Source organism: Porcisia hertigi, chromosome 22, assembly GCF_017918235.1.
Source record: "Porcisia hertigi strain C119 chromosome 22, whole genome shotgun sequence".
Lineage (NCBI taxonomy): Eukaryota > Euglenozoa > Kinetoplastea > Trypanosomatida > Trypanosomatidae > Porcisia > Porcisia hertigi.
In genome coordinates, this window is record NC_090581.1 from 109,131 (window position 1) to 132,429 (window position 23,299).

General features: G+C 54.9%; 8 protein-coding genes across 8 annotated transcripts; all 8 read right to left on the reverse strand.

Annotated features, from left to right (window-relative positions):
• Positions 1-1,408: 1,408 nt before the first annotated feature.
• Positions 1,409-2,173, reverse strand: JKF63_04354 (uncharacterized protein; the record flags this gene model as incomplete). The annotated part of the gene is made up of 1 exon (XM_067900340.1): positions 1,409-2,173. The coding sequence occupies one exon, from the start codon at positions 2,171-2,173 to the stop codon at positions 1,409-1,411; it is 765 nt and encodes a 254-aa protein (XP_067757169.1).
• Positions 2,174-4,739: 2,566 nt separating this feature from the next.
• JKF63_04355 (uncharacterized protein) lies at positions 4,740-5,591 on the reverse strand (the record flags this gene model as incomplete). Its single annotated transcript, XM_067900341.1, has 1 exon — positions 4,740-5,591. One exon carries the CDS (start codon positions 5,589-5,591, stop codon positions 4,740-4,742), a length of 852 nt encoding a protein of 283 aa, XP_067757170.1.
• A 1,219-nt stretch (positions 5,592-6,810) lies between these two features.
• On the reverse strand, positions 6,811-7,038 carry JKF63_04356 (uncharacterized protein; the record flags this gene model as incomplete). Its single annotated transcript, XM_067900342.1, has 1 exon — positions 6,811-7,038. One exon carries the CDS (start codon positions 7,036-7,038, stop codon positions 6,811-6,813), a length of 228 nt encoding a protein of 75 aa, XP_067757171.1.
• Positions 7,039-9,182: 2,144 nt separating this feature from the next.
• On the reverse strand, positions 9,183-9,566 carry JKF63_04357 (uncharacterized protein; the record flags this gene model as incomplete). Its single annotated transcript, XM_067900343.1, has 1 exon — positions 9,183-9,566. One exon carries the CDS (start codon positions 9,564-9,566, stop codon positions 9,183-9,185), a length of 384 nt encoding a protein of 127 aa, XP_067757172.1.
• Positions 9,567-10,458: 892 nt separating this feature from the next.
• Positions 10,459-13,026, reverse strand: JKF63_04358 (uncharacterized protein; the record flags this gene model as incomplete). The annotated part of the gene is made up of 1 exon (XM_067900344.1): positions 10,459-13,026. One exon carries the CDS (start codon positions 13,024-13,026, stop codon positions 10,459-10,461), a length of 2,568 nt encoding a protein of 855 aa, XP_067757173.1.
• Positions 13,027-14,214: 1,188 nt separating this feature from the next.
• On the reverse strand, positions 14,215-15,636 carry JKF63_04359 (uncharacterized protein; the record flags this gene model as incomplete). Its single annotated transcript, XM_067900345.1, has 1 exon — positions 14,215-15,636. The coding sequence occupies one exon, from the start codon at positions 15,634-15,636 to the stop codon at positions 14,215-14,217; it is 1,422 nt and encodes a 473-aa protein (XP_067757174.1).
• A 1,227-nt stretch (positions 15,637-16,863) lies between these two features.
• Positions 16,864-18,510, reverse strand: JKF63_04360 (uncharacterized protein; the record flags this gene model as incomplete). Its single annotated transcript, XM_067900346.1, has 1 exon — positions 16,864-18,510. The coding sequence occupies one exon, from the start codon at positions 18,508-18,510 to the stop codon at positions 16,864-16,866; it is 1,647 nt and encodes a 548-aa protein (XP_067757175.1).
• A 1,524-nt stretch (positions 18,511-20,034) lies between these two features.
• JKF63_04361 (uncharacterized protein) lies at positions 20,035-22,065 on the reverse strand (the record flags this gene model as incomplete). Its single annotated transcript, XM_067900347.1, has 1 exon — positions 20,035-22,065. One exon carries the CDS (start codon positions 22,063-22,065, stop codon positions 20,035-20,037), a length of 2,031 nt encoding a protein of 676 aa, XP_067757176.1.
• Between the last annotated feature and the right edge of the window lie 1,234 nt (positions 22,066-23,299).

Sequence of the window (23,299 nt, forward strand, 5' to 3'; positions counted from 1 at the left end):
GCCTTCTGATAATCGGGGGGTCACAACGAACAAGAGGAACTATAGCTGATGATGTCGCTCTCGATGTGCGTGTTGGGCAGAAGCGTGTGTGTGTGTGTGCGTGTGTGTGTGTGTGTGTGAGGGGGGGGGGGGGGGGGGGGCACAACGGGAGAAATCGTGAGCAAGTTAGCAAGAGAGTGAAGAGGGTGAAGAGAGATCCACATGAGGGGTTTTAATAAAAATAATGCCAGTGGCATTTAATGGCGGAGAAATAATGTGGTGGGAGGGTGGGTGTGATCGCTGGAAGACGGGAGGGGCGGGGGAGGGGGGTTCCCGATGACTCGTTTTTTTCTTTGCTTCACACTCAAATAGTGATGTTCATATCTGTTCATGGCCGTTCGTTACGCCACGCACGTACGCACGCAAAGGTGAAAAAAAAAGGCTGAGAAAAGCAAGCGGATGAGGTGTGTGTGTGCGCACGCATGAAGGGAGCTCAACGACCACCAATACACACACATAAAAAAAAACGCACGCACCATCCCGCACCTCTCTCTCTCCACCACCACCACCACCACCACCACAGGCTTCTAGCCCCCTTTCCACCGTGATTAAGATCCCCCCTTGTAAAAAAAAATAACAAAGTAGGTTGTGACAACAAAGCAAAGTATACAAGCATGGAGATGCGAAATAGAGAGGTAGGAGGGAGGGGGGACAACGAAAGAAACGTACCAGAAGAGAGCCTCAAGCACAGACACGATGCCGTCAGGGAGAGCTCGGCGAGGTGGGAGGAGGCGGGGCTAGTGTACAGACGCGAAACAGCACAGAAAACATCACCCTGGGCTTCTACAAGGGTTACACCGAATTGAAGTCTGAAAATCGGGACTCAGAAAAGCAACGTGAAAACATATGATAGAAAGCTGAGGTAAACGCAGCTATCCTTGACGCGAGTCAGCAGAGCTGCTCCCCCGGTTGCATCATTCACAACAGTGATGCTTGAGATCAAGGGAGAAAACAGAATTTGTGTGTGTGTGTGTGTGTCACCGTATTCGTGCAAGAACGTGAGTGGGTGCGGGGGGGGGGTCTTCGCTCATTGCTTAGGCGAAGGAAAGAGCAGACATCACGACGTGGGAAGACAGCACACGCACACACACACACTACACATATTTGTGTGGATTTGCGTTCGAAACAAACCGATCCATTTTTCTTCGGATGAAGATGGGGAAGAGGGTGAGGGAAAATACACACGCGAAGCGACAGTCGCGTAATAGTCAGCACCACCACACCCCTTCTCCTTTTCTTCGCTCCCCTCCCCCCCCCCCCTCGCTACTGAAAAGTTGTCTTTTATTTTGTTTTTTGTGGATCTCAGCCAAGGGGGGGGGGGGGGCAAAACAATTGCGGCCGTTGTTGAAATATTTTGCACTCATAAGCGCTACGAGGACGAGCGCACGTAGTAGGTGCGTAGCTTCTTCAACTCCCGCGCACCCACACCCAGTTCCTCCTCCATGTAGGCCTTCACCGTGCCATACCTCTTGCGCACCTCACCAAAACTCAGTTCAAGGAAGAACGCTTGGGCGCGGTACAGAACCTCGATAGCGTCCCTAGCGATGGTGCAGTTGCCCAAGTGGAGGGATTCACAGGGCGGTGGTGTGCAGAATTGATTTGTGAGCAGGAAATCCTCCATTATGGTCTCCGCGGGTACGTCCAGGGCGGTCAAGAGAAGCGCTGCAGCCACCCCCGTGCGGTCTTTGCCAGCCGTGCAGTGGAACACGGCAGGCTTACCCTTTACCTCAGTGAGTAGGACGTGGAAAAATGTTCGGTAGGCATCCTTGAAGTCAATGAGAAAAGTTGTGGCCACTCGCCGGAGTAACGCCTCCGCAGATCGTCCGTCCAGCACGGACATCCGTAAGACTTCATCTCGATAGGAGCACGCATCGATCGGTATCGGGAAGTACAGGGCACCTGCACATGAGTACGGCGCCTGATCCCGCTCATGCGGGCCTCGAAAATCGATGATGTACTTTATGCCAAGTTCCTCCACGAGCGTCTTTTTGCCGACATCCGTGGCGTCGCCAACGTTGTCAGCGCGGTAGATGTGTCTGTACTTGACGACACGCTTTCCATCTTGAGTAAAGTAGCCACCGAGGTCTCGGTAGTTCCGCAGCCCCTCAACCGCGATCACCCGTTCACGGGCCATGATGTGTCTCTTTTACTACAAAACCCACAACAGACAGTGCGGTGACGCTACACAGGAGACAAAAAAAAGTTTGATGCACGTGAGCGGTTGTGTGTGTGTGTGTGTGTATTTGCATGTGTGTGTGTGTGCCTTTCTTTCTTGTGGGGGTGTGGGGGGATGATAAGGAAGAAGGGGGGAAGGGGAGGGGGAACTGAAAGGGGGGGGCTCGGTACGACCACCCCTAAGCCACGAAAACGAGCCCCACGCGTCCGGAGACACTCACGCAGACACAAATATGTTATGCATTATGGGAAGGTTTACTGCAACTTGCCTCTGCGTAGCCGCGACAAGTTCCAAACCAACGGTCTTGCGACTGCGTATAGGCGCGCCCGTCACCACCACCACCGCACGTTACACATCTCTAGTGGTACGACCGTACCAAACAAAAACTCGGGCGTCAAAACTACGCACGAGAAAGGGCCAAAATACAGGGATAGAGCAGAAAAATGGGGTGAAAAAAAGAGGGGAGGGAGCAGCGGGCACGGAGTATTCCCCGAGATGTCCAGTTATGCAGCATGAAGAAGAAGAAGTAAAAAAAGTCGAGAGCAGTGGCTGTGTGTGTGTGTGTGTGTGTGTGTAGGGGGGGGGGCGTCAACGAGGTGGGGCGCACGGTGGTACGTTGACGTTTTTTTTTCATCTAGTGCGTCGATCACTTCTCCCAGTTAAGCGCCACCCTCAGCTGCTAGTCGTAGTGGTCTCTGATATCAAAGCTTTGGGCCACCCTCCATGCTCTCTGCGCGTCTAAACCACCTCCTTTGTCGGTACGCTGTTCGAAAACAAACCAGTGTGTACAAGATTGCAACGTTTGCGGTCCTTGACAACACACATGAGGATCAGGGCGGCTGGATCAACCTCTTCGGTTACGGTGTCCACAAAGCCTAGAGGGCAGCAGAAAAAAAAAACACAAGGCACGGTAGTGGGAAGAATTCTTCTCTCGCTGTTATCAACACCGCTAAAGACTAAAGATGGTCATCCTTCCTGAGGATATGGTGTGCGTGTATCCCGTATGAGCATGTACGCCGCGATCTGCTATTGTTACAACAACGTGTGGACACTTTCTGTGGAGTGAAGGGCGGGGGGGAGAGGGGGGGTGAGGGCCTCTTGAGGATGCAGGCAATAAGATCAAAGGATGCTGTGGTAAAGGCAGGAGAGAGAAGAGAAGTAGCTAAACAGCACGCATGAGTCTTTTTTTTTTTGGGGGGGGGGAGACAGAAAAGGGGGGGGTCCCCGTTCCTCGTTGGCCACCAAAGGGGTGGGGGTTTGAATTCTTCTGCTGGTTTGTTTTAGGAACAATGACTACACGCTCACAGTAAAACGGGACACACACACACACACATGGCCATTAAAACACCGCTCACGAAACAAAAAAAAACAGTCATGATAACACAAACAAATGGTAGGGGTTAAGGACAGGGAAAGGGAATCATAGTCCCCTCCCTCCCACCACCACCGTCCATCTGCGTCTCCCCAAGACGATGGCATGCGTGTTCGCACTTATGTACTTCCCACATTACTGGTGTCGCTCTGTTTGAGAGAGGCGAACAACGGCCCACTGACAGCGGTCATCCACCCTTGTATCTACTCCCGATACGTGGGCCGTAGCGAAGCACCCAGAAAACCACTAATTTTTCAACCGAACACGCACAGAAACAAGCATTCGAAAAAGAAAAAAAAACACAACTCCCCTTCCTACCCCTAAATCCGGTTCTCGAGAGGACACCAACGACCGATGCACCGTTACGTGTATATATATGTGCTCTTACAAGAACCGAAGAGGAAAGAGCGCGCACAACTGAGCGGGCGGGAGAACAGGTAAGAGGCACACACACACGTCAAGAGTGGCACCGCCCCCCTTCCCCCCGCCCCCTTCCTGCTTGAGCGATTCCCTCTATTCGACCGGTGTCCCTGTCTTTCACATGACTTGTCCTTCTCTGCTCCAGCACACAAACACAGCAAATGGGAAAGTCAGATGGGGGACGGGAGAGGGGAGGGGAGGGGAGGAGGCCGAGGGCCGAGGGACACCATTTTGGAGTGGAATGGAAAAAACGGTAGCCCCAGAACGCGCATGAGTTGATGAAAGCCCAGTCATTAACTCTTGTGCACTTTGGTGTGCGACACGGCCCTCTCCCACTTCTCATAATTAAATTCCATGGATGTTGCAACCGTGAATGTCTGTGTGTACGTCTCTGCGAGTGTCCCTATTCGTCCCACCTCTCCATGACTGTGTATGCACCCGCGAACCCCGATCACCTAGTCATCGAACTCGGCACCAGGAGGAGGGAGAGTGCCGTACAAGGATATTGAAAACGCACCGCTTCATAGAGGACAACCATCCATTGGAATGGTGGTACGCGCACAGACACCACACACACAACACACCACACACACAACACAGACAGACAGACAGACAGGTGGATGGACGGTAGTCGCAAGAGGTGCCTATATATACACATCCACTACAGGGAGGCCAACCAACCAAGAAAAACGTACAAAATAAGTTGGGAGGCGCACCGGTGACTTCATCACGTCACTTCTTTTTCTTTGGCGAAGCAGAACTGTAACGAGTGCTTGAGGAGGCCGAGCTTCGACGCAGCACCTCATCACGGTAGCGCTGGTGCTCTGCATTGACGTAGGCTGGGTCATAGCCGGTGTTCCCAGTGCCCATCTCCACGTAATTGGAGCCACTGCCGCTGGTGCTACTCGAACTCTCGCTCTTCGAGCACACTGTCGTCATCTTCTTCACAAGGCCAACCTTATCAGCAGCCACGTAGGCGATGCCACCAAAGATGACAAGCAAGGTGAAGTACGTCAGGATCGTGCGGGGGTCCGTGCCTAGCGGCTCTCCAACCATGACTGTGGAATTGAAGGCCGTCATGAAGTACGTCTTGTTTGTTGAAGAGTCCTGCGCGTAGAGACCCAGCACCATATTGTATTCCCCAGGCTCGAGGTGAGCATCCGGTGTGAATGTGTAGTGCATGCTCACTGTCTCTGACTTCTGGACCACGCGTGCCTGACGGACAACAGAAAAGTTCTGAATGATCGCGTGGTACTGCCCTGGGGGCTGTAGAAAGCCTGCAAGAAGAAACACCACCTGTGAGACTTCCTCATCGCTGTTTCGAAACGCGATCACCGCCTTCGCCTTCGATCCCGCCGGGAGGAATGGAAAGGATTGGGACGACGTGTTCAGGAACAAGACGCGGCTCACATGAGACACGGGCCTCTTACCGCCGTCGGCCGCCCTATACATGACATCGGCATCATTGTCGAGGGCTGCCGTGTGGTCGTCATCCGTATGCGGCGCTACCGTTGCCAGAACAACGGTTGCCGCCAGAAGCGCCACCAAGGCGAGAAACAAGACTTTACGGGGGGCACGAGACATACTTCTATCGGTTGATGTGCTTCACTAGACCTCTGGAGTGATGTGGTGGGCCCTATAAAGAGAGAGAGTGTGTGTGTTTGTGATGTTGATGCTCCCCTATTTGGTGGAGTTGAAGATTCTAGCAATGTGACCTTGAGAGAAACCGAGTGGAACAATAAAAAAAAGGGACGGTCCAAAGGAAGGGGGGAAGAGGAGTAGGAGGAGTAGGGGGGGGGGGTAGACACACACACACACACACACACCTACGAGCAGACCTCCTGGAGGAGGAGGAGGCTCATTGCAAAGCGGTTTGGGTTGCTTCCTTCGGTCTCTGTTCCTTATCGGATGGTGATCACTCCTATTGTATTTGAAGAGCAAACACGTACACGGGTAGTGGACAAGACAATGCAGAGCGGGCCTTCCGTGTGCAGAGAGCTAAGAAAGGCGTGGTCAATGACAATGCCCAGAGTTTAGAAAAGGTGCCATGTTTCTTTTTTTTTGTGGTGGGAGTGGGGGGGGGGGGGGAGGGTTATTTATTCAGTCGGTGAGGAATGACGCCACCCACCTCCATTGTTGGCCTTGCACCCATCTCCCTCTTACACTTGAGCTTTCACACTGCGTGTTTCCCCTCGCTCATCTCCGTCTCATGGATCCCTTTCTCGCCGCAGTGGGGGAAGGGGGGGGGGGTAGTAGGACAATATAGTTTGAGACAGAGAGACCAGCAATACGGGGGGGAGGGGGAGACAAGGGATTACACAAAGCAGGGAACATGTGGTGGGAGGTGCTGTGTGCATTGTGCGTGGGAGGGAAAAAGAGGGAGGTACGTCAGCGATGGTGCAAGGTGTCGAACGGACTTTAGACAAGTACTACCACAAGGAAGGGGGGGGAGCACATGGACTCAGACCTCCATGGCAACCACACACAGAGACACACATCCGCAGACGCTTCCCGAGGACACGGTGCGAAGCGGGGGTGGGGGGAGGGACCAACAACAGCACCAAGTCAGAACCATTGGCACAGAAAGGGGGGGAGGTGAATGTGAGCGACCGAGGGGGCGGTGACGGCACCGGAACGAGGAGACAAGCAGTAGTGAGGCCTCACAAGAGCGCTTCACACACCACCTCCCTCCCTCCCTCCCCTCATCTTTGTGGTCGGTGGTGTGTCATGTACATGACACTCAGCTTCCGCGGGACACATTCCCATAGGCGGTTCACTACAGCGGCATTCGGCACCACTGAAGCTACACGAGTCTCTTGCCCCCGCCTTGGGTCTTTCGATCCAGAACGTTGGTGATTATCTTGTTGGTGTGCAAATATCGCCATGAACAGCGATCGATACAGTGCACCTCGTCCGTGGTGAGCTCTGCGCCATTGTGGAGGTCGTTACAACACAGGTTCACGCACTCTTCTCGCAACGAGCACATCATGCTCTCTATGCGGAAGGACTCTTGCTTGACACCCAGGTTCATTGCTGCCAGTGCCGCCGCTGTTGCGTCTTTTCTTCAGATTGGCACACACGCCAAGTTGAGGGCACGCACACACACACACACACACACACACACTCCTGTATGGGGAAGCTCCGATACCGGGGTGACAACGTCAGAGCTTCGACGCAACGACCGCAACAGACAAGACAGGGAAAGAAAGAAGTGGTGTAAACCCGCTTGTGTGTTGATTAGACATGATCTCGACACGCGGAAGGCACGAGGACGGAAGAAGTAAAGACGGACGAGTTGAAGCAAGGGGGCAGCTATGCGACATCCAAGAAAAAGGGCAGATCATCAACATGTATATTAGGGAGACACTATTGATCGAGTGAGCGTGAAGGACATTCACAGCAAAGGTTGAACGAGGGCTGATACCCAAGAGCACAAGGGGAGGGGGGGGCAGCTATGCATTTACTGTCCGTACTGAAGACCAAATAGCCACTTTATGCTAAGGGATAGAGGCGGGGCATCTCTGACAATTCTGATCGTTTACTGGCGTCTAGTGAGAGCATGCATACAAACAAGATGCGAGCATCTCCACTATGTGAAACAAACAACAAAAAAGAGAGACAAAGAGAGAGAGACCGGTGCAATGCGCACCACGGCGGTTTGTTCTCCCTTACTCCTAACAACAAGGTGACCCACCCCTACAACGGTGTGGAGGTCGCCGCGGGCTCAACTGATATCGACGGGATCGACGAGAGGGTACCCCGCCATCACTGGGTACGGGGGGAGAGGGGGAGGGAGGGGGACAGCATGTTCGTCCCCTGCTTAGCCAAACTGGACTGAGCCGAAACACCGCGCCATCTTTTGCCCTTTGTTTTTCGGGGAGGGGGGCGCGATGATGGGAGCGCAGTCAGTGAAAGGAAGAAAAGGAAAAAAAAAGAAGGGACAGACAAACTGCCAACACAAGACGAAGGCTCCCGTCGCCAGTGGCACCGATAAAAAAAAAAAGGGGGGGGGGGTGAGGCGATGACCAACACGCAAGGGCCACATACCGGAGAAGTGAACAAAGGAAGGCAGGGGACTAACTTTGTCGATAACATCCAACAGCCGATATAAATATATATAAATATATATCGGTGAGCACAAGTGAAAAAAAAGGGACATAACCGCCCTTTTATATATGTGTAAAAAAGAATTTTTTTTCACACTCACGTCAACGGAGCTCCCTCCACACATCCTGTACTTCAAAGGTCCATCGGAACTATTCCCATTTGCAACGTGCCTGCCCTCTCCGCCTCTCTCCACCCCCCCCTCCACTCCACCCCCCTCCTCCACTATTCTCTTGCCTCTCATCTGCCACTCTCCGTACCCACACATGCACAACTTTTTCCACTTATGTCCTCGCCTTTGGCTGCACTGTCTCTCTACTTCATGCTCCTTTCCAGTTCCCGTTACACTCTGTGAAAAAGGTACGATACCCCCTATGAGAATAAAAATCGCCATCAAACCCACCGAGAAGGCGAGACGGCAAAGGCACAGCAGGGCCAAAAGAAAGACAGTGCAAGAGGCGTCGGGATAGAGGGATAAATCAAATGAGCGAACCACAGCTCCTTATGGCTTCCCAATCGTGACACCACAAACACACACACAGGATTATGTCCGTGGAACAAAAAACTACAGGCCTCTCTATAAAACAGAGATACGTGCACGGTGAGCCCTCTCCTCCCACAGTGGGTTCCATTTAACCCTCTCATCAAATTTGTCTTCTCTGCACCTGTGCTGGACATCGCCATTGAGCTCCACTAGAAGACCACACAGGCGCCTCACCCGTGGCCTCGTTTTGTCGCGGCCACGCAGTCACGCGTACACACATACGCGCACACACACACACACACACAGATGCGGAGTGGCATCACGCCGCTGTAAGGTGCGTGGAGGCGGGGAGCCTAAGTGTGTGCTTGTGAAGCCACAGCCCATGTTGTGGGCACGCAACTAGCATGAACGTGTCACTCATACCTTTACAGTTACACATTTCCCTTTATTTTTTTTCGGTTCTTGCTGTTGTCCACTCATCACACCGAGGAACGCAGGCGGTCACTGCATGTCCCCATTTTTTCTTCTTCATGGCAGGCAAATCCACACATCAAACATATATATATATATATGTAGATATATATATATTACTTGTCCCTGAGCGGTCCCGAGTTGGGGTGAGATAGTCTTCGCATAAATCCCATTAATACTCTTACACACGCAAAGACACAAGTTGATATATTTTGAATGCACACGAGATTCGCCAAGACGCAGACCGACTTGCCCTGAAGCACCACCGTCGAGAGGAGCTGGCACAGTGCTGTCTCTGGGGACACAACTAGAGCGCCGTTGGCGCCCACACCACCAACGCCACCGAGGCAGGCGGTGCCGCACAGCGGTGACGCAACGAGGCCATTCGCGGTGCTGGAAAATGCATTCGGGCGCACAAACCCCGTTGCTAGTGGGCTGCAGCACGCATTTAGGTGTCGCTGCGTGAAGCTGCGCCCCATGTAATACACGGAGCGGCGCATCTGAAGTGGTCGTCTGGCCGCGATGGTAGGAAGACTGTACTCCTGTCCACCACCACCACCACCCGAAAGAAAAATGAGAAGGGCTTTAATAAATGTACAGGAGGGGAGGGTGTGGGGGGTGTGGGGTGTATGCAAATGTGTTGAAACAGGGAGGGAGAAAAAGAGAGGGTGAAGAGGGTTCAATGAGGCAAGCGTGATAGGGCCTTGAGCAAACACAGATAAACACACATATATATATATATATACGGGTGTACAGCCATTTCTTGCATTGCTAGGGAGAGGGAGTGCAGTGAAACAGTTCAAAGTCGGGGAACGGGGGAGGAAGGAAGGAAGGAAGGAAGGAAGGAGACCTCCCCCGCCCCTGCAGCACACGGCCTACAAGCTCCCCGCATCGGCTGCGATTACAAGCGCAGTGTGATTGTAGTTTTGTGAAGAGGGTTAGGGATGACGAGGCATAAGTGATGCTATTATCAGTACAGCCGGGTTTGCCGCACGTAGGGAGGGGAAGAGGGGGGAGAAGAGGGAGGAAGGGAAGTGGGGCACTCAACCAAGTTGACGCCAATACCCTACGACGGAATGGACAGCAGGAGAGAAGGGTAGAACACGCACACGCACACACACACATACACACCAACCATTCAACCTGCAGAGAGGAGAGGGAAAAATTGCAGGGGAGAGAGGGGCGCGCAAGCGAATGTGAAACAAAAAAAAACTGCACAAGTCTCTGCAGCTGATGGCACACATACGCATCATTGTCACCACGGTGCCCAGTGGTGAAAACCATGCACTGATGGTGAGGCCAGGGAGAAGGGCGTGGCGGTAACGAGCTAGTGCCCTCCCCTTGCCCCTCTCCGCCTCTCCTCTCCAGCTGACTTCCCCTTCTGCACTACAGCTATGGCGCTGCGTCTCGCGCCAGTGGTGGGGTAGTTGCCTCCTGCTCCGCGCCACCGTCGTGCTCTTCCTCGTTCCAGTCTTCATTCCACCCAACTGGCATGTCATCCACCTCTTCTGGCCCAATGTCGGCGAATGGGTTGTTGGGCACTTTGCGCGTCAGCACGCCTGTTGGGGGACGTTTGAGCGCCCATTCCGAAGGTGTCTCGGACTCTGCCTGAGGCCCGATGTAGCGAATAAGCGAAGAAGAAAAATTGTGCTTATCCCTTTGTACAAGAAACCACATCGGTAGCTGTTCAACAAGGTCCGTGACACTTCCAATAGACTTGAGTATCACGCGGCCGTCGCGTGGCAAGGAGCGTGTGAGGGTGCCGTCTGTCGCCGAATTGGATGACAGGAGGGCGATAAACTTGATGACGTGCTCAATGCATGTCATTCGTGGCTGTAGCACGTGCGGCGGTGGTGGGGAATCCTCGGCACGACCCACAACGAGTTTGTCGTAGGCAAAGTACTCGTACAGCGTGAAGAACCGTTTGTGTCGCTCAAAGAACTCACGGCGGACAAACTTGCGTGCCTTGTCAGGCGGCATACCTCGTCGGTGATGCTCTGCTAAAAGAGCATTGCGCAGAGCATCCACCATCACCGGCTGTCCGACAGGGAGGATATCGTGAAGAAACTTTGCCGTCTCGAGGTCAGACATGTGTCCCTCCGGTTTCCCTTGGAGAGGAGCTGCCGGTAGTGAGCTGAGGGGCATGGCAGCAGAAGTGCCCCCCCTATCTTCCATCGCTTCTGAAAACGCTGTATCATTTGCCTTTGGTCTTTGTAGCTGCTCGGCGGCCAGGCGAGGGGTGTAGATCAAATCGCCCTGCTTGAGAAAAAAGAGTGAGTGCGTGTTGACGAAGGAGCACATGACTTGCGTGCTAACGGATGTGTCTGGTGATGGCTCTGGCGCAGAAGACGTAGCGGCACCACAGGACTCGTCGGCCCCTCCCAGTGGTGCGTAGGTTCGCAACAACGCTGTCTGCAAATCCTGCGGAAGGTCCGCGTAGAGATCGGCGGGAAGCTGGGCACCCTTATCCGCGAGCATCCGCTGTAAGTGCACCATTACTCGCGGCACTGGTGATGTCTCCAGTGTCAACGAGGAGGGCTGTTCAGATGCCGCCAAGAACGCCCACGGCCGCACTCGGGAAGAATTGAGCTGCACCTCCCAGAGGTGTCGCAGTCGATCCAGGAGGAGGACACTGACACGCAGATCGCCGCCTTCGACGAGGCCGTAAAACACTTCGATTGCATGCACCACCTCCGCCGGCACGCATTCACGCAAGTGGGCCAAATCAAGGCCTTTGAGGAGTCGCATGCGCATCAAGTGATCCTCCGCTGCTCCCTTCTGCAGGGCCTCCGTAAGTCTCCGTCCCAGTAGCGTGGGATCGTAGCGACTGGCTGCGACTTCTGGGGCTGGTGAGCTCGCGGTGTACGCAGGCACCCCAACTTGGAGAAAAAGCGGCTCTGGCCGCAGTAAACGAACAAAAATGGCCATAGGTGAGCTGCCGAAGGCGCGCACGTCAACGAACTGCGGCGGCAACTCTTGGAAGGCGAGACGAATATCCTCGAGGGAAGGCTGCGGAGAACTGAAGAGGCCCATCGTTGTGTTGGCCGTGGCTGCCGAGTCCATGATGTACGACACGGGCACGTGGTACTGAGAAGGAACCACTGTGCTAAGCCACAGTTGAAACCGGCTGTCTTTTGTGTCGGGTGGAGAATGCTCGGGAAGCGACGGCTGCGGCGGTGCCGCGACAGACTTCACAGAGCGCAGTCGCACTTGCTGTGTTGAGGGATGGAGCCGAAACACCCCGGTGTACTGGTTCAAGAACCTTGCGAGCTGAACCGGGGTGATCAGTGACCAATGCCGTAGCACCTTGGAGAGCTCGCTTACTGTTGGTGTCGGAGTAGAGAAGCCAAGCGACGTTGCAACCTGAGTGCCTGGCATGTGCTGTGCGATTGTCAGGAGACCAATGATGCGGAGCCCGAGACTTTTCTGCTCGCCTGTACGGAATGCCGCACATGTCTCGTTCGCCATCGCCACGTGAACGCGACCTGGGAGCTGCACTTCGCTAAACGTCTCAGGATGACGCCGCATGAACTGAGCCAGCCCACCACCCTCCCTGCCCAGTCGCTCCAAGTACTCATCACCGACCATACTCGCCAGCTTCGAGATGGGCACCGGTCCCGTCGACCGCAGCACAGAGCGGAAATACGCGATAAGCTGATCGTCGTCGCTTGGGCGACCGACGTTTCGTTGCACTGAGTGGAGACGGCGCGAGGTCCTCAATGGAGGACCACGCCAGGAGTTCTGAAAGCGCGAGGTACCGCAGCCCAGGAGCAAGTCCCGAGGATAACGCTCTTGTACTGTAGCCGAGCCGGCGGCGGTAGAGCAACGGAGGCTGCTCAAGACGGTTGGTCGCGACCCAAGACGTGCATTGGAAGTGGCGGCATCGAGATCAACACCAGGTAGCGAGATGAAGCAGCGATACGCCAGCTGACGTGGCCTTCCCGTACGCGCCAATCGCATCACCGCAGAGTGGGGTGGGTAGGTGGGGGGGGGAGCGGAGTAGGTAGAAGCGAGGATTGCAGAGTTGACCTGTTGCCCTTTTCCTTCAAGCTAGTCCTCTCTGCAATGGCCCTTCTTCCAGTCAAAACTCGACAATGTTTCCCCTGGTCAGCAGACTAGCATCACCACAACCCATCTACCTCACCCCGGCTAGTAGTACAATGAGAGGACCCAGGGGAGGCAAGTGATTGCGACGCGCACACAGAGTGCGGATCAAATCCGTAACAGCCAGGCAAGTGGAGAGAGAGAGACCTACGGGGCTGGAGGTGAGAAGGCCAAACTCCTGCGAGGGAAGAGGAGAGCCAAAAAAAAAGTGGAAACTTTCGCCCGCCACTCACACGAGCTGAATTCCATCGAAGCGACCAGTTAGGGGAGGAGAGGTGACGTGGAGGTGGTGGTGAGGGTCAGAGAGAGAGAGAGAAAAGGAGGCAAAGGCCACACATACACACACATACATACATACATGCACAACGACACACGAGCAATGAAGAGAAGGAGTTTCACCTTCTAGCGCCCAGGACCGTCCCTCGGGTAAGAGGGGCTCAGTGATGGTGTGTGGGGTAGAGGGGTTGAAGGGGGGGGGGGGGGGAGAGGGGTTGGAGGGATTGGAGGGAAGGAGCAGACCAAGGAATCCAGTTAGCCTTTTTTCTTCCACTTGTTTAAGGTGTAAGTGAACGACACGCGCACACATCCGGACACACAGACACACACAAGTCATGAAAACCTGATAGAACATAGGTGTCCGTCAGCTTTCAGACACACAGGAGTGTATGTAGAATAAAGACCGCGTATAAAAAAAAAAGTTCGGTCTCATACAAACAAACAGAATTACGCAAGAATGGCTCCCGCTTCGGTATCATGTCCAACCGATACCTCACCTTACACCCACCCACAACACGGTGCTCGAGCGAGTAGACACTACTCCTCCCTTTACTGCACACCCTCATCGAGAAGGGAGACACAAGCGGGAGAAACAAATATATATATATGCATCGCTCTGCAAAGTGAAGAGATGGGGAGAGGAGGGGGGGGAGGAAAGGAGGCGGGTGCAAGTAGATGGATGAAGGGAGTGCGTGCCCAGTCAGGGTGTGATGGGTTTTGCACAGTTTCGAGTGTCGACCCCCAAGGTTTCTGTTTAGACGAAAAGGGTTATCGTGCCCCTTTCCGGGCGTAGTCCTGGGCAAGGTAGAAAATACTCTGTCCTGTCGCCATGCCTAACCCGACGCGAAGAGATCCCCAGCCAATGTTGAGCCGACTGTTTGCCCATGCCCAGGCTGCCTTTGGGTGATGATGATGCAGCTGCGCCCACGTTCGCGCCCGCGCAGCATGGTGCGACGCCCACAATCGCCATCTCCGGGTCTTCTGTGGTACGCCGCTTTTCACTTCGGCGCTCGAGAGCGCGCACCCGCCACGTCTCCAACGACGCTCCGAAGTGGCGGTTGAAGAGTTGGAGGAGGACGAGGCAGATGCCGAGGATGGGTGCTCTGTTTCACTCAGCTCAGGCACGCCGTGGCGATCCGTGTAGCTTTCTCCATGACGATATGTGTAGTAGAGCTGTGTGTAGAAAGACTTGAGCAGTGAGAAGTAACCCAGCGGGACTGCCCCCGCTGGCGTGCCGTACACAATGGAGCGGACATAATTAAAGGGCGAGCTCAGAATGGAGGCAAGGACGGCGGCAACCAGGTTTGAGATGAACGCGCATGTATCACACCTTTTTTTAGAGCTCAAGATCACCGCGTCCGGAGAGATGTCGATCATCTGAGGAGTATTCAAATCGTCTAACGCAGGCGCCGGGGCCGAGGCCCCAGCTACTCCGCCAGGCAGGCGGCTACCAACGTTCACCGCGCAGGCGACTACGACCTTCAGCTGCGGCGGTGACGACGACGACGACAACGACGAGGGCGGTGGTGGCGGCGTACTGAAAAAGGTTTTCAGCGCACCCACTTGTTTATCGAAAAAAAGTCTCCAAGCAGAGGCGCGTCGGACTGTCTCGTAGACCACTCCGAAGATGCCGTCGCGCGCCATTGTCGTTAGGCAGCCGCGGAAAAACATAGATGATCCGCCTTCGCGGTACATCTGTACAGCCGTGCGCAAAAATGTGACGCCACGATCGTCTGTGTTCCACATTCTAAACTTCACAACCTGTAGAGCGTTGAGAGCGAAGCCGTTGAGAGAGCCTGCCGCGAGTCCAATCAGCACCGAGTTCACTTGAGGTGAGGCCTCCGCTTGGCACACGGCTGGAGCGAGCCGCTCGATTGCGATTCGCATGCTGTCCTGCAAGAAGATGTAGGACGAGCCTACAAGTGTGCGATAGACAACTGCATTCATGAACCCTTGAAAAGGACGCTCAAAGTTTCGCCTATCGAGAAAGCGTGGACGGCGATATTTGACCCGCACATAAAGTGCACGATCGATGGGGTTGAACAATATTGCCTGCGTCGTGCCACTTACGAGTGCAGGACCAGCAGCGTAGAAGAAACCATCTTCATCACGTTGTTCACGAGGGACGTCGGCGCTATGAGTACCGACCCCCTCGACTACATGGGTGAGTACGCCTGGCGTACCCGTCATTATCTTGTTTTTTTTTTGTAAACGTACACAAAATGGAAAAAGGGGGGAAGAGGAAGCGTGACGAAAGTCAGGGCGGATAGATACAACACGCAAAACCAACACACACACACACACACAGAGAGAGACCCTTCCCCTCCTCTTCCTCCACCTATGGTGAGGCCCCCCAAGTATGCAGCCCCCCTTCTACACCTTCGAGTTCTGTACTCTTTCCCGTGTGCACCAGTGCGTGAGGGAGGGGGGGTGAGAGATCACCCCTTTTTTTCGTGCGCACCAGCGTTCGTCTGCACATCATGTGAATCCGGAGAGTACAACGTGAAAGGAGTCAATGTCGATACAGAAAAAATACACAAGAAAGGGAAAACCATCGCAGGAGGGTGATGAGTGTGTGTGTGTGTATGTGTATGTGTGGTGGGTGGGTGGGTGGGAAGGATGGAGGGGATGGGGGGAAAGGAGTACATGGCTCCTACGGCGGAATCAGTACGCTGTGCATCATCGATGTACTTTAGAAAGGAGATATCGAGGAGGCGGAGGGATTGCTCGGTATCACTCAAGAGCTACGGTCAAGCCCAGAATTCTAAGTTGTTGGCCACCGCAGCGCTACCGTAGAAACCATTTCAACACCGTCACATGCAAACCACCAGCACAACAGGCTAGGGGGGGGGGAGCAGACGCCGTTTCATACAGCGTCCCGTTCGGGTGTCCTCCCACCCGCAGGAGCCCCCCCCCCACACACACACACACAAGGAAAAAAAGCCACACAACAATGTCCAATCATATATGAGCTCAGACTACAAGACGCATAAGGAGCCTGCCAGCAGCGAAGTGTTGTGCCTCAGCCTTCAACAAAACCGCACTGCAACATCTGATATAAACGAATTCATTTGGGGGTTCAGGGCTCCCTCTTCCATGCGTGTCTCCGCCCTCCCCCCCAAAAAAAACTACCAATTGTTGTTGTTACAACCAAAAAAAAACACGCACACGCACACACAACCTCCATTGTTAACCCACAATTATCAGCCTAGCAGGCAATCTTTTCCCACCACGCTCTCCTCCCCAACCACCCTGTTCCATTCGCCAGCAATGATGCGACTTGTCGTTGTTGCCGAACAACCCACGCCCGCGCGATGATGCTTTTTCCTTTACCTCACAATTGGCGTAGTACACCCCCACCCACCCTGTCAGACACATCCATGTTCTTCGGTGTCCGCTGCCCGACTCGATTAAAACCTAGTGGCGGACACCACGACGTTGTTGACGGTCGGTGTGGTGACTGCCGCTGTCGTTCCGCTGACGCTTGCGAGCCGGCGCGCGCTGGCTGCCAGTGCGCTTGCTTGCCGCACCTGTGGAGGACTTCGAGCCGGGAGGCGGGGGCATGTTGCCACGCGGGGTCTCACGGTCACGCTTCACGACTGGGATGCTGTTCGTGCCGCCCGCCCAGCTTTCTTTCAGCTCCCCCAGAGGGAGACGCTTGGCTGCGAAGGCCTCCATGATAATCTTGATATTATGTAAGCTCGCCACCGCGTTTGCGCTAGCACGGTCCGCCTCTTTGTTCTGTGCCGCCTTTTTCACAGCAAACACAACTTCGTTATACACAGCAGCTGCTGTCTGGGCGGCCAAGGTAGCGGACGCGTTAAACGAAGCCTCGTTAAGCTGTTGAAGCGCCTCGGTGGACCGCTTTCGCGCCAGCGTCACCGCGGCAAACAGGAGAGCCTCCACCGTGATAAGGTTAGCCGTGGTGAGAGTGGCGTGCATGTCAGATATCATGGAAGTCACTTGGGAATACACAAAAGGGTAGAGCTTTTCGGCGGCCTCCGCTGTGGCGATGCGACTAGCCAGGAGGACAACCTTCGCTGTGTAGACGCTCTTGTCAATGGACGCGTCGATGGGGTGGGATGTAATACCGGCCGCCTCCAGAGCAGTGAACAGGTCGTACTCGACAGAGTTGCCCACAAATCGGGCGATGATCGAAGCCGCCTCCATGTGGCGATCCTCACTGAGATTGTGCGCTTTGACGTACCACTCGAGAATAGGGAGGTTGCCCTTGTCGTGGTTGATGGGCAGGTGTGCAGTCACTCGCACAAGCTGAGCGAACTCGCGAACGTCAACGGTGCTCAGCACCCGCTGCAGAAGTGGCTCGGCATAAAGCTGTGTTTCCTCTGTCCAGTACTTGCGCTGGCTGGGCGTCATGATGAGCCGCGTCAGGCGCGCCAGGGCCATATGTCTCTCCTTTTGAATCTGCTCCTCGTCGTCGTCCTCGCGATCCAGACTCAGCCAGTGCAGCAGCTTCGCCAAAACCGAGCGGAAGGCGCTGCTCGTCAGCGAGTCCAACGATTTGGATGCAGCCTGTCGCACGCCTTCTGGAAACGCGTCACGGTCCACCATCACTTGCATAAGGACATCCGCTCCCTCACGGGCGAGGTATTCCCAGTTCTTGTCGACCACGGAGACGGGGCCCAACCCCGCAAAAGCCTGAACGGCGGCGATCAGGAGCTGCGGTGTGTTGTCAGACCCGCCGACAATCTTCACCAGGGACGTCACGACTTTCCGAAGTGCGTTGTTGTCACGTACAGCGGCGACGTGCTGGCCCACAAATTCCAGAAACCGCACCCTCAACAAGATCGGCGTCTCGGGAGACTCGGCAGCTTGTACGAGCTCCAGCACCTGTGGAAGGTAGCGGTTCACAAGGGCACCATCAATCGACAAAATTCCTTGCAGCTGGCTGTACATTTCTGTAGGCGATCCAGACACTGGAGCAGGAGCCGCGGGAGCCTCTTCTGGTGTCGTTCCGGGTGCCTTCACGACGCCTACTGTCACCTGCTCCTCTGCTTCGCCATTCTCTGGAGCGGGTGACATCGTCGTTTTCTTGGCGGGCATCTTCGACAGCACAAGGCGGAAACACACACACACACACGCAGGGCCTGTCGCGTTCGCTTTCTCTCTTGTATGGAAAGGCAAGAGTGGGGTCTTCCGACCGCAGGTGAACCACAGTGGACAACGGGCCGACCTCCGACTATGTTTACTAGGAGACCCGCGAGCAAGAGTTCTACTAAAGATGGACTGGAAGGGGGTTGGTGGGGGACCAGCAAGGCCGCCGATGCGGGTCGAGTAAAGAGACACCAGAAAAAAAAAAGCGAAAGACACCTCAGAAGAAGCCAGGTAAGACGAGGTGATCGTGAAGGAAAAGAATAAAAACCCAAATGTTCAATATTTGTGATGTGAAAAAAAAAGAATTTTTTTTTGAGCACACGTTAACGGAGTTTAAATCGTTTTTTTTTCTGGTGATCGAGTGTGTGAATAAAAAGGGGAGTTGAGGGGAGGTGGGGGGGGGGGGGCACCAGAGGGACCATAAAGAGTGACATGGGGAGGCACCGGTATGCCAAGAGAACGGGGACGTGCAAGAGGGAGTTGAGGGGGAACCAATCCAGCCCCAGTGTGCCGCACGTGCCGAGAATCGCGTTCGCACCTGCATCGTGTCGCTGCCATCACCGGGGAGCGATTGGGAGGCATATGACCCCCCTTGTGGAGTGCTGCACTTGGACCCACGGGCGCAGTGGGATCCCCTCAGGGAGGCTGCAGGGAGAGAGAGAGGGGGGGGAGGGCGGGAATACGCACACCAACACCTGAGGCTTGAGAGGATCGAGGACACATTCGATGAGGAGGCTGTAAATTCGCAATTTGGATTCAACTCGATGTACACGAGACCCGTCTTGGCACACATGAGAGCCATCAAAAGGAAGAGACGAGCACGCCGGCGAGGAAGCAGAGGCAGCTCACACTGAGAGGGAGACCAGAACAACAAAAAGAGAAAGAGTGTGTGTGTGTGTGTGTGTGTGCAAGAGATCTCTGACCAGCCTTCGAGAGGTGGAGGAGCAGAGCGAAAGTGGCTGGCGGGTTTATTCACATAGTAGAAAACGCGAAGAGAAGCCCTTATCCCACACACACACCCACACACACATGTGTGGATCATTCTCCATGAATGCACATACATGCACACGTATGTGTATGAATGTCTCTCGAGGAGAACAAGAGACATGACAGGCGACAGGCACCTCCTCCTCCCCCAGAGAAGCGGGTCACCCATCCACCCCCGCATTCTATGGAGTGCCTCTCCCCCTCTCTGTGACCCCGAGGGGGCGAGGATGTGCGTGCTGGTTCAACTGCACCCCTTTTTGCTCGACCATTCTCCATTCTTTTTCTTCTCAGAGTAAGCCGGCCCAGGCCTTTGATTGTCGCTGGAACGACACGGGGTTGACTCGCAGGAGAGTGGGTGCGGGGGCGCTCCCCGCTCACCGAATGAAGGTGAACCGCCACAGGCCCACATGAAAACAGCGCGTGCGTACATCGTGTCCTCACCACCACCACACCACTTTGCCCTATCACTATTTGGCGCTGCCCACATCAGCCTGGCACCAGAAGAGCTGCTATCTCTTGACACGCGCTCGTGAAGGCTGGTGCGAAGGTCGCACTTGAGGTGGCGTAGCACGAAGAAGAAGGTGGCGACGATGTCACCTGATACACAAGGGACGACCCTGTGCGGCTACAGCTGAGGTTGCAGCCAAACGGTTGGAGAGCGAAGCCGCGGCCATAAGCGGCCTCCGCCTCGACCATCTCGAAAACCAGCGCCGGTCGAGTAACAAGGGCATAGACAGGATCGTGGTACAAGTGAGGAACAAACCCAAGAAAGCGCTCCGCTGTCAGGCGCAAAGCAAACAGATGGCTCAGTTTGGTGCCTCCACGGCGGACCGCATGCTTCTCTGCCTTGTAGCGCCGCAATGCCCCGTGGCACGCTGCTTGCTGTTTCCTCCGATCAGTAGAACACATGCTCAGCAGGAAAGCCGTGCTCTCCACCGTCGTAAGCGGGAGCTGTTCCCTCCGACCGCGGCGATAGCGATGCATGTCGATATACTGCATACAGTTCACCGGCTGCTGCTGTTGCACACGAAACATCGCGAGTTGTGCCGCTAGCTGAAGTACGGCCTCTACAGTGGGGGTCGGTATGTCGGCGATGTCGAGCACCCCACCCGCCACATCGAGATCTTGGCGGTCCTTGGTGACTTGTTTCGTAGCCTTTTGCGCTACCATGGCGAGCTCCTCGGGGATGCGCCATTGAAGTTGGCGAATTCGATGCGTTGCTGCCGCGTCCTTCCTGAGCACGTGCCCATGAGCCGCACGCGCGAGGGCATACACGTCGTTGACGTAACGCCGAACTGCCACTCCATCGCCCCAACTGCTCTCAGCCGAGACGGCAACGTCGCCTCGACTGTTGACAGTGACCGACAAACTCTTGTCCCACCAACGGTTTCCGGCTCGCACAGAGGGCGACTTGGCCGTCAGCCCGACAGCACACATTGGGTCCCTCGCAACCTCTCCCTCGTCGTCTGCATCGAGATTCAGTACAAACATACTCTCCTCCACCGCTGCCAAACTCTGGGAGTTGGTGGCGTTCCGCAGCAACATCGTCCGGACACCGTTCCACTCGGTGCGTGGCAACGCCGTGAAGACGCTCGGGTCGGTGCTCGGCGGTGCTACATGTGTGTGCACAATGTCACGCAGCTGGGCATACAGCTCGTCAATAGACAAGGGTACGCAATCTGAATCGCCTGCGGTGATCAGGAACTGGTGACCGCGATACTGCACCAATACGTGGGGTACGAATCCGACCGGCTTTATCTCATCCTGGAGGACGCCTGGAATCCGAGAAGAATTGAAAAGACAGTCGAACTGCGACATGTCCAGTGGCTGCACAACCCCTAGCGACGCACCGTAGACGAACGGGGTGCTGACATAATCTGGTAGCAGCGCCGCGGTGCGCTCGAACCAGTCTGTCGTCCAGTAGCCGTCCTTTTTCCCGACGCCGCCATCCACTACGTACCGCACCTCAGGGCGGAGTTCATTATCGAGGTAGAGCTTATAAAACTGAACTGAAGCCCAGAGCCAGTAGGCGCTTCGAACTAGCATGTCCTCCTTCTCCGGATCTGGTCGGATCAGCCACGTGCCGTGCGACCGCAGCGGAAGCGCGCTTCGCTCTCTCAAAGTCTGCTCGAATAGGTCTGAAGAAATGTAAGAGGTGTGCGGATTCGCTTTGTCGGTGCGGCGCAGCTCGTCGTGCATGCGGCGCCCCTCACCGTCCAGGAATGCGGCTACAATCGCGCTCGTGGAGGCCAGCTGGTTTGGTGTACAAAGTGGCTGGGCGGCCGACAGATAACGTTGCAGTGTATCACTGAGAGTCGGAAGTGGTAGCGTAGGCAAACTGCGCTGGTAGTGACGCGTTGGCACCCGCGATGGTGCCAGCAACTCCTTCACTGTTTCCCTCGGCGGTGTCGCCACATTCGTGCGGAGGGCGGCCCAGTTGCCAGATGCGTACGGGAGACCACTAGCCGCTTTTGGAGTGCCGTCACACACACACAAACGCGGCAGGCACGATCGCATCGTCTTGTCCCTTTTACTACTGCCGAGATGTGAATCCCATAAACCCTCCCTCGCACAGCAGGCCTTTGTTGTTGGTGCTGTTGGCTGTTCGTCTGCGCCTTTTCAGCGCGCAGTGCGAAGATGAATTATGTCCACTTATTGTGTGATGTGTACCAGCATGCGGTACTGCGGCTATCAAAAAAATAAAAATACACAAACACACACTCACACACACACACACGCGCGCGAATCCATACAAGAACAGTGATGCGCCGGATGGGAAACGCTCGAGATGGTGTTATCGATAATGGAGCCAAGACCCTATATGAACGTCATGCATGATAGACAAGCACATCATACTGAGCGCGTGTTGGGTAGCGTTATAGATGCATGTGTGTGTGCGTGTGTGCGTGCATGCCACGGAGCACCAAAAGCCCATGTAAAGGATGCATTCATTCACGCAAGCACGTCCCCAGCAACGCGTAACACAACCACAATCACATATAACAGGGGAAACAGAGGATAACCCAAAAAAAAAACGAGGATGGGGGGGGATGCGATGACGTGACAAGGGGGGGGGGGGCAACCTTGGCGCACAGGAGCGACTAGGAGCACACGCGAGAGCAAACGTACGGGCATAACACAGAGAAAGATGGTTGCGTAATATCACCTTCGCATCCCGTTCTGTCAGCTTCCTTCACCTCTAGTAGAGCCCGCGCTTTCCCTGCCCCCTCCTCGCGCGAAACATCGCCCTTGGTGTGGATGGCATAACACGTTCGTTCGAAGAGCGTTATGGTATGGGTAGGCCTCGAGTTCACAGGGATGCGAGTTCGTGTGTGGGTGGTTGTATCCTCCTCGTCACGAATTCACATGTGCGTACGTCATATCAGCGCACCACCATCACGGAGATGATGGGTGTGAGTCTCCATAAGACGGAGAAGTAGTAGTGCACACACACACGCGCGCGCGTTCCCCGCAGCAAAAGAACACGCGTGCGTGCAGAGACAGGCGGGGGGAGATGCCCACACAATCCAGAGGATGTTTCCTTGCATGAACCACAAATGGCGCATTTTTTTTGAAGCAAACAAAATTGAGTGCGGGCGAGGGTTGGAGTAAAAAAAAAATGCGACCGTCAAAACGATGCCGAGGAACCACCACCGGGAGGATGGACTTCTAGTGTACGTGTATATAAAAATATATAGGTGTGTGTGTGTGTGTGTGTATCCGGGAAGGACAACGTCACCGAATGGATCCA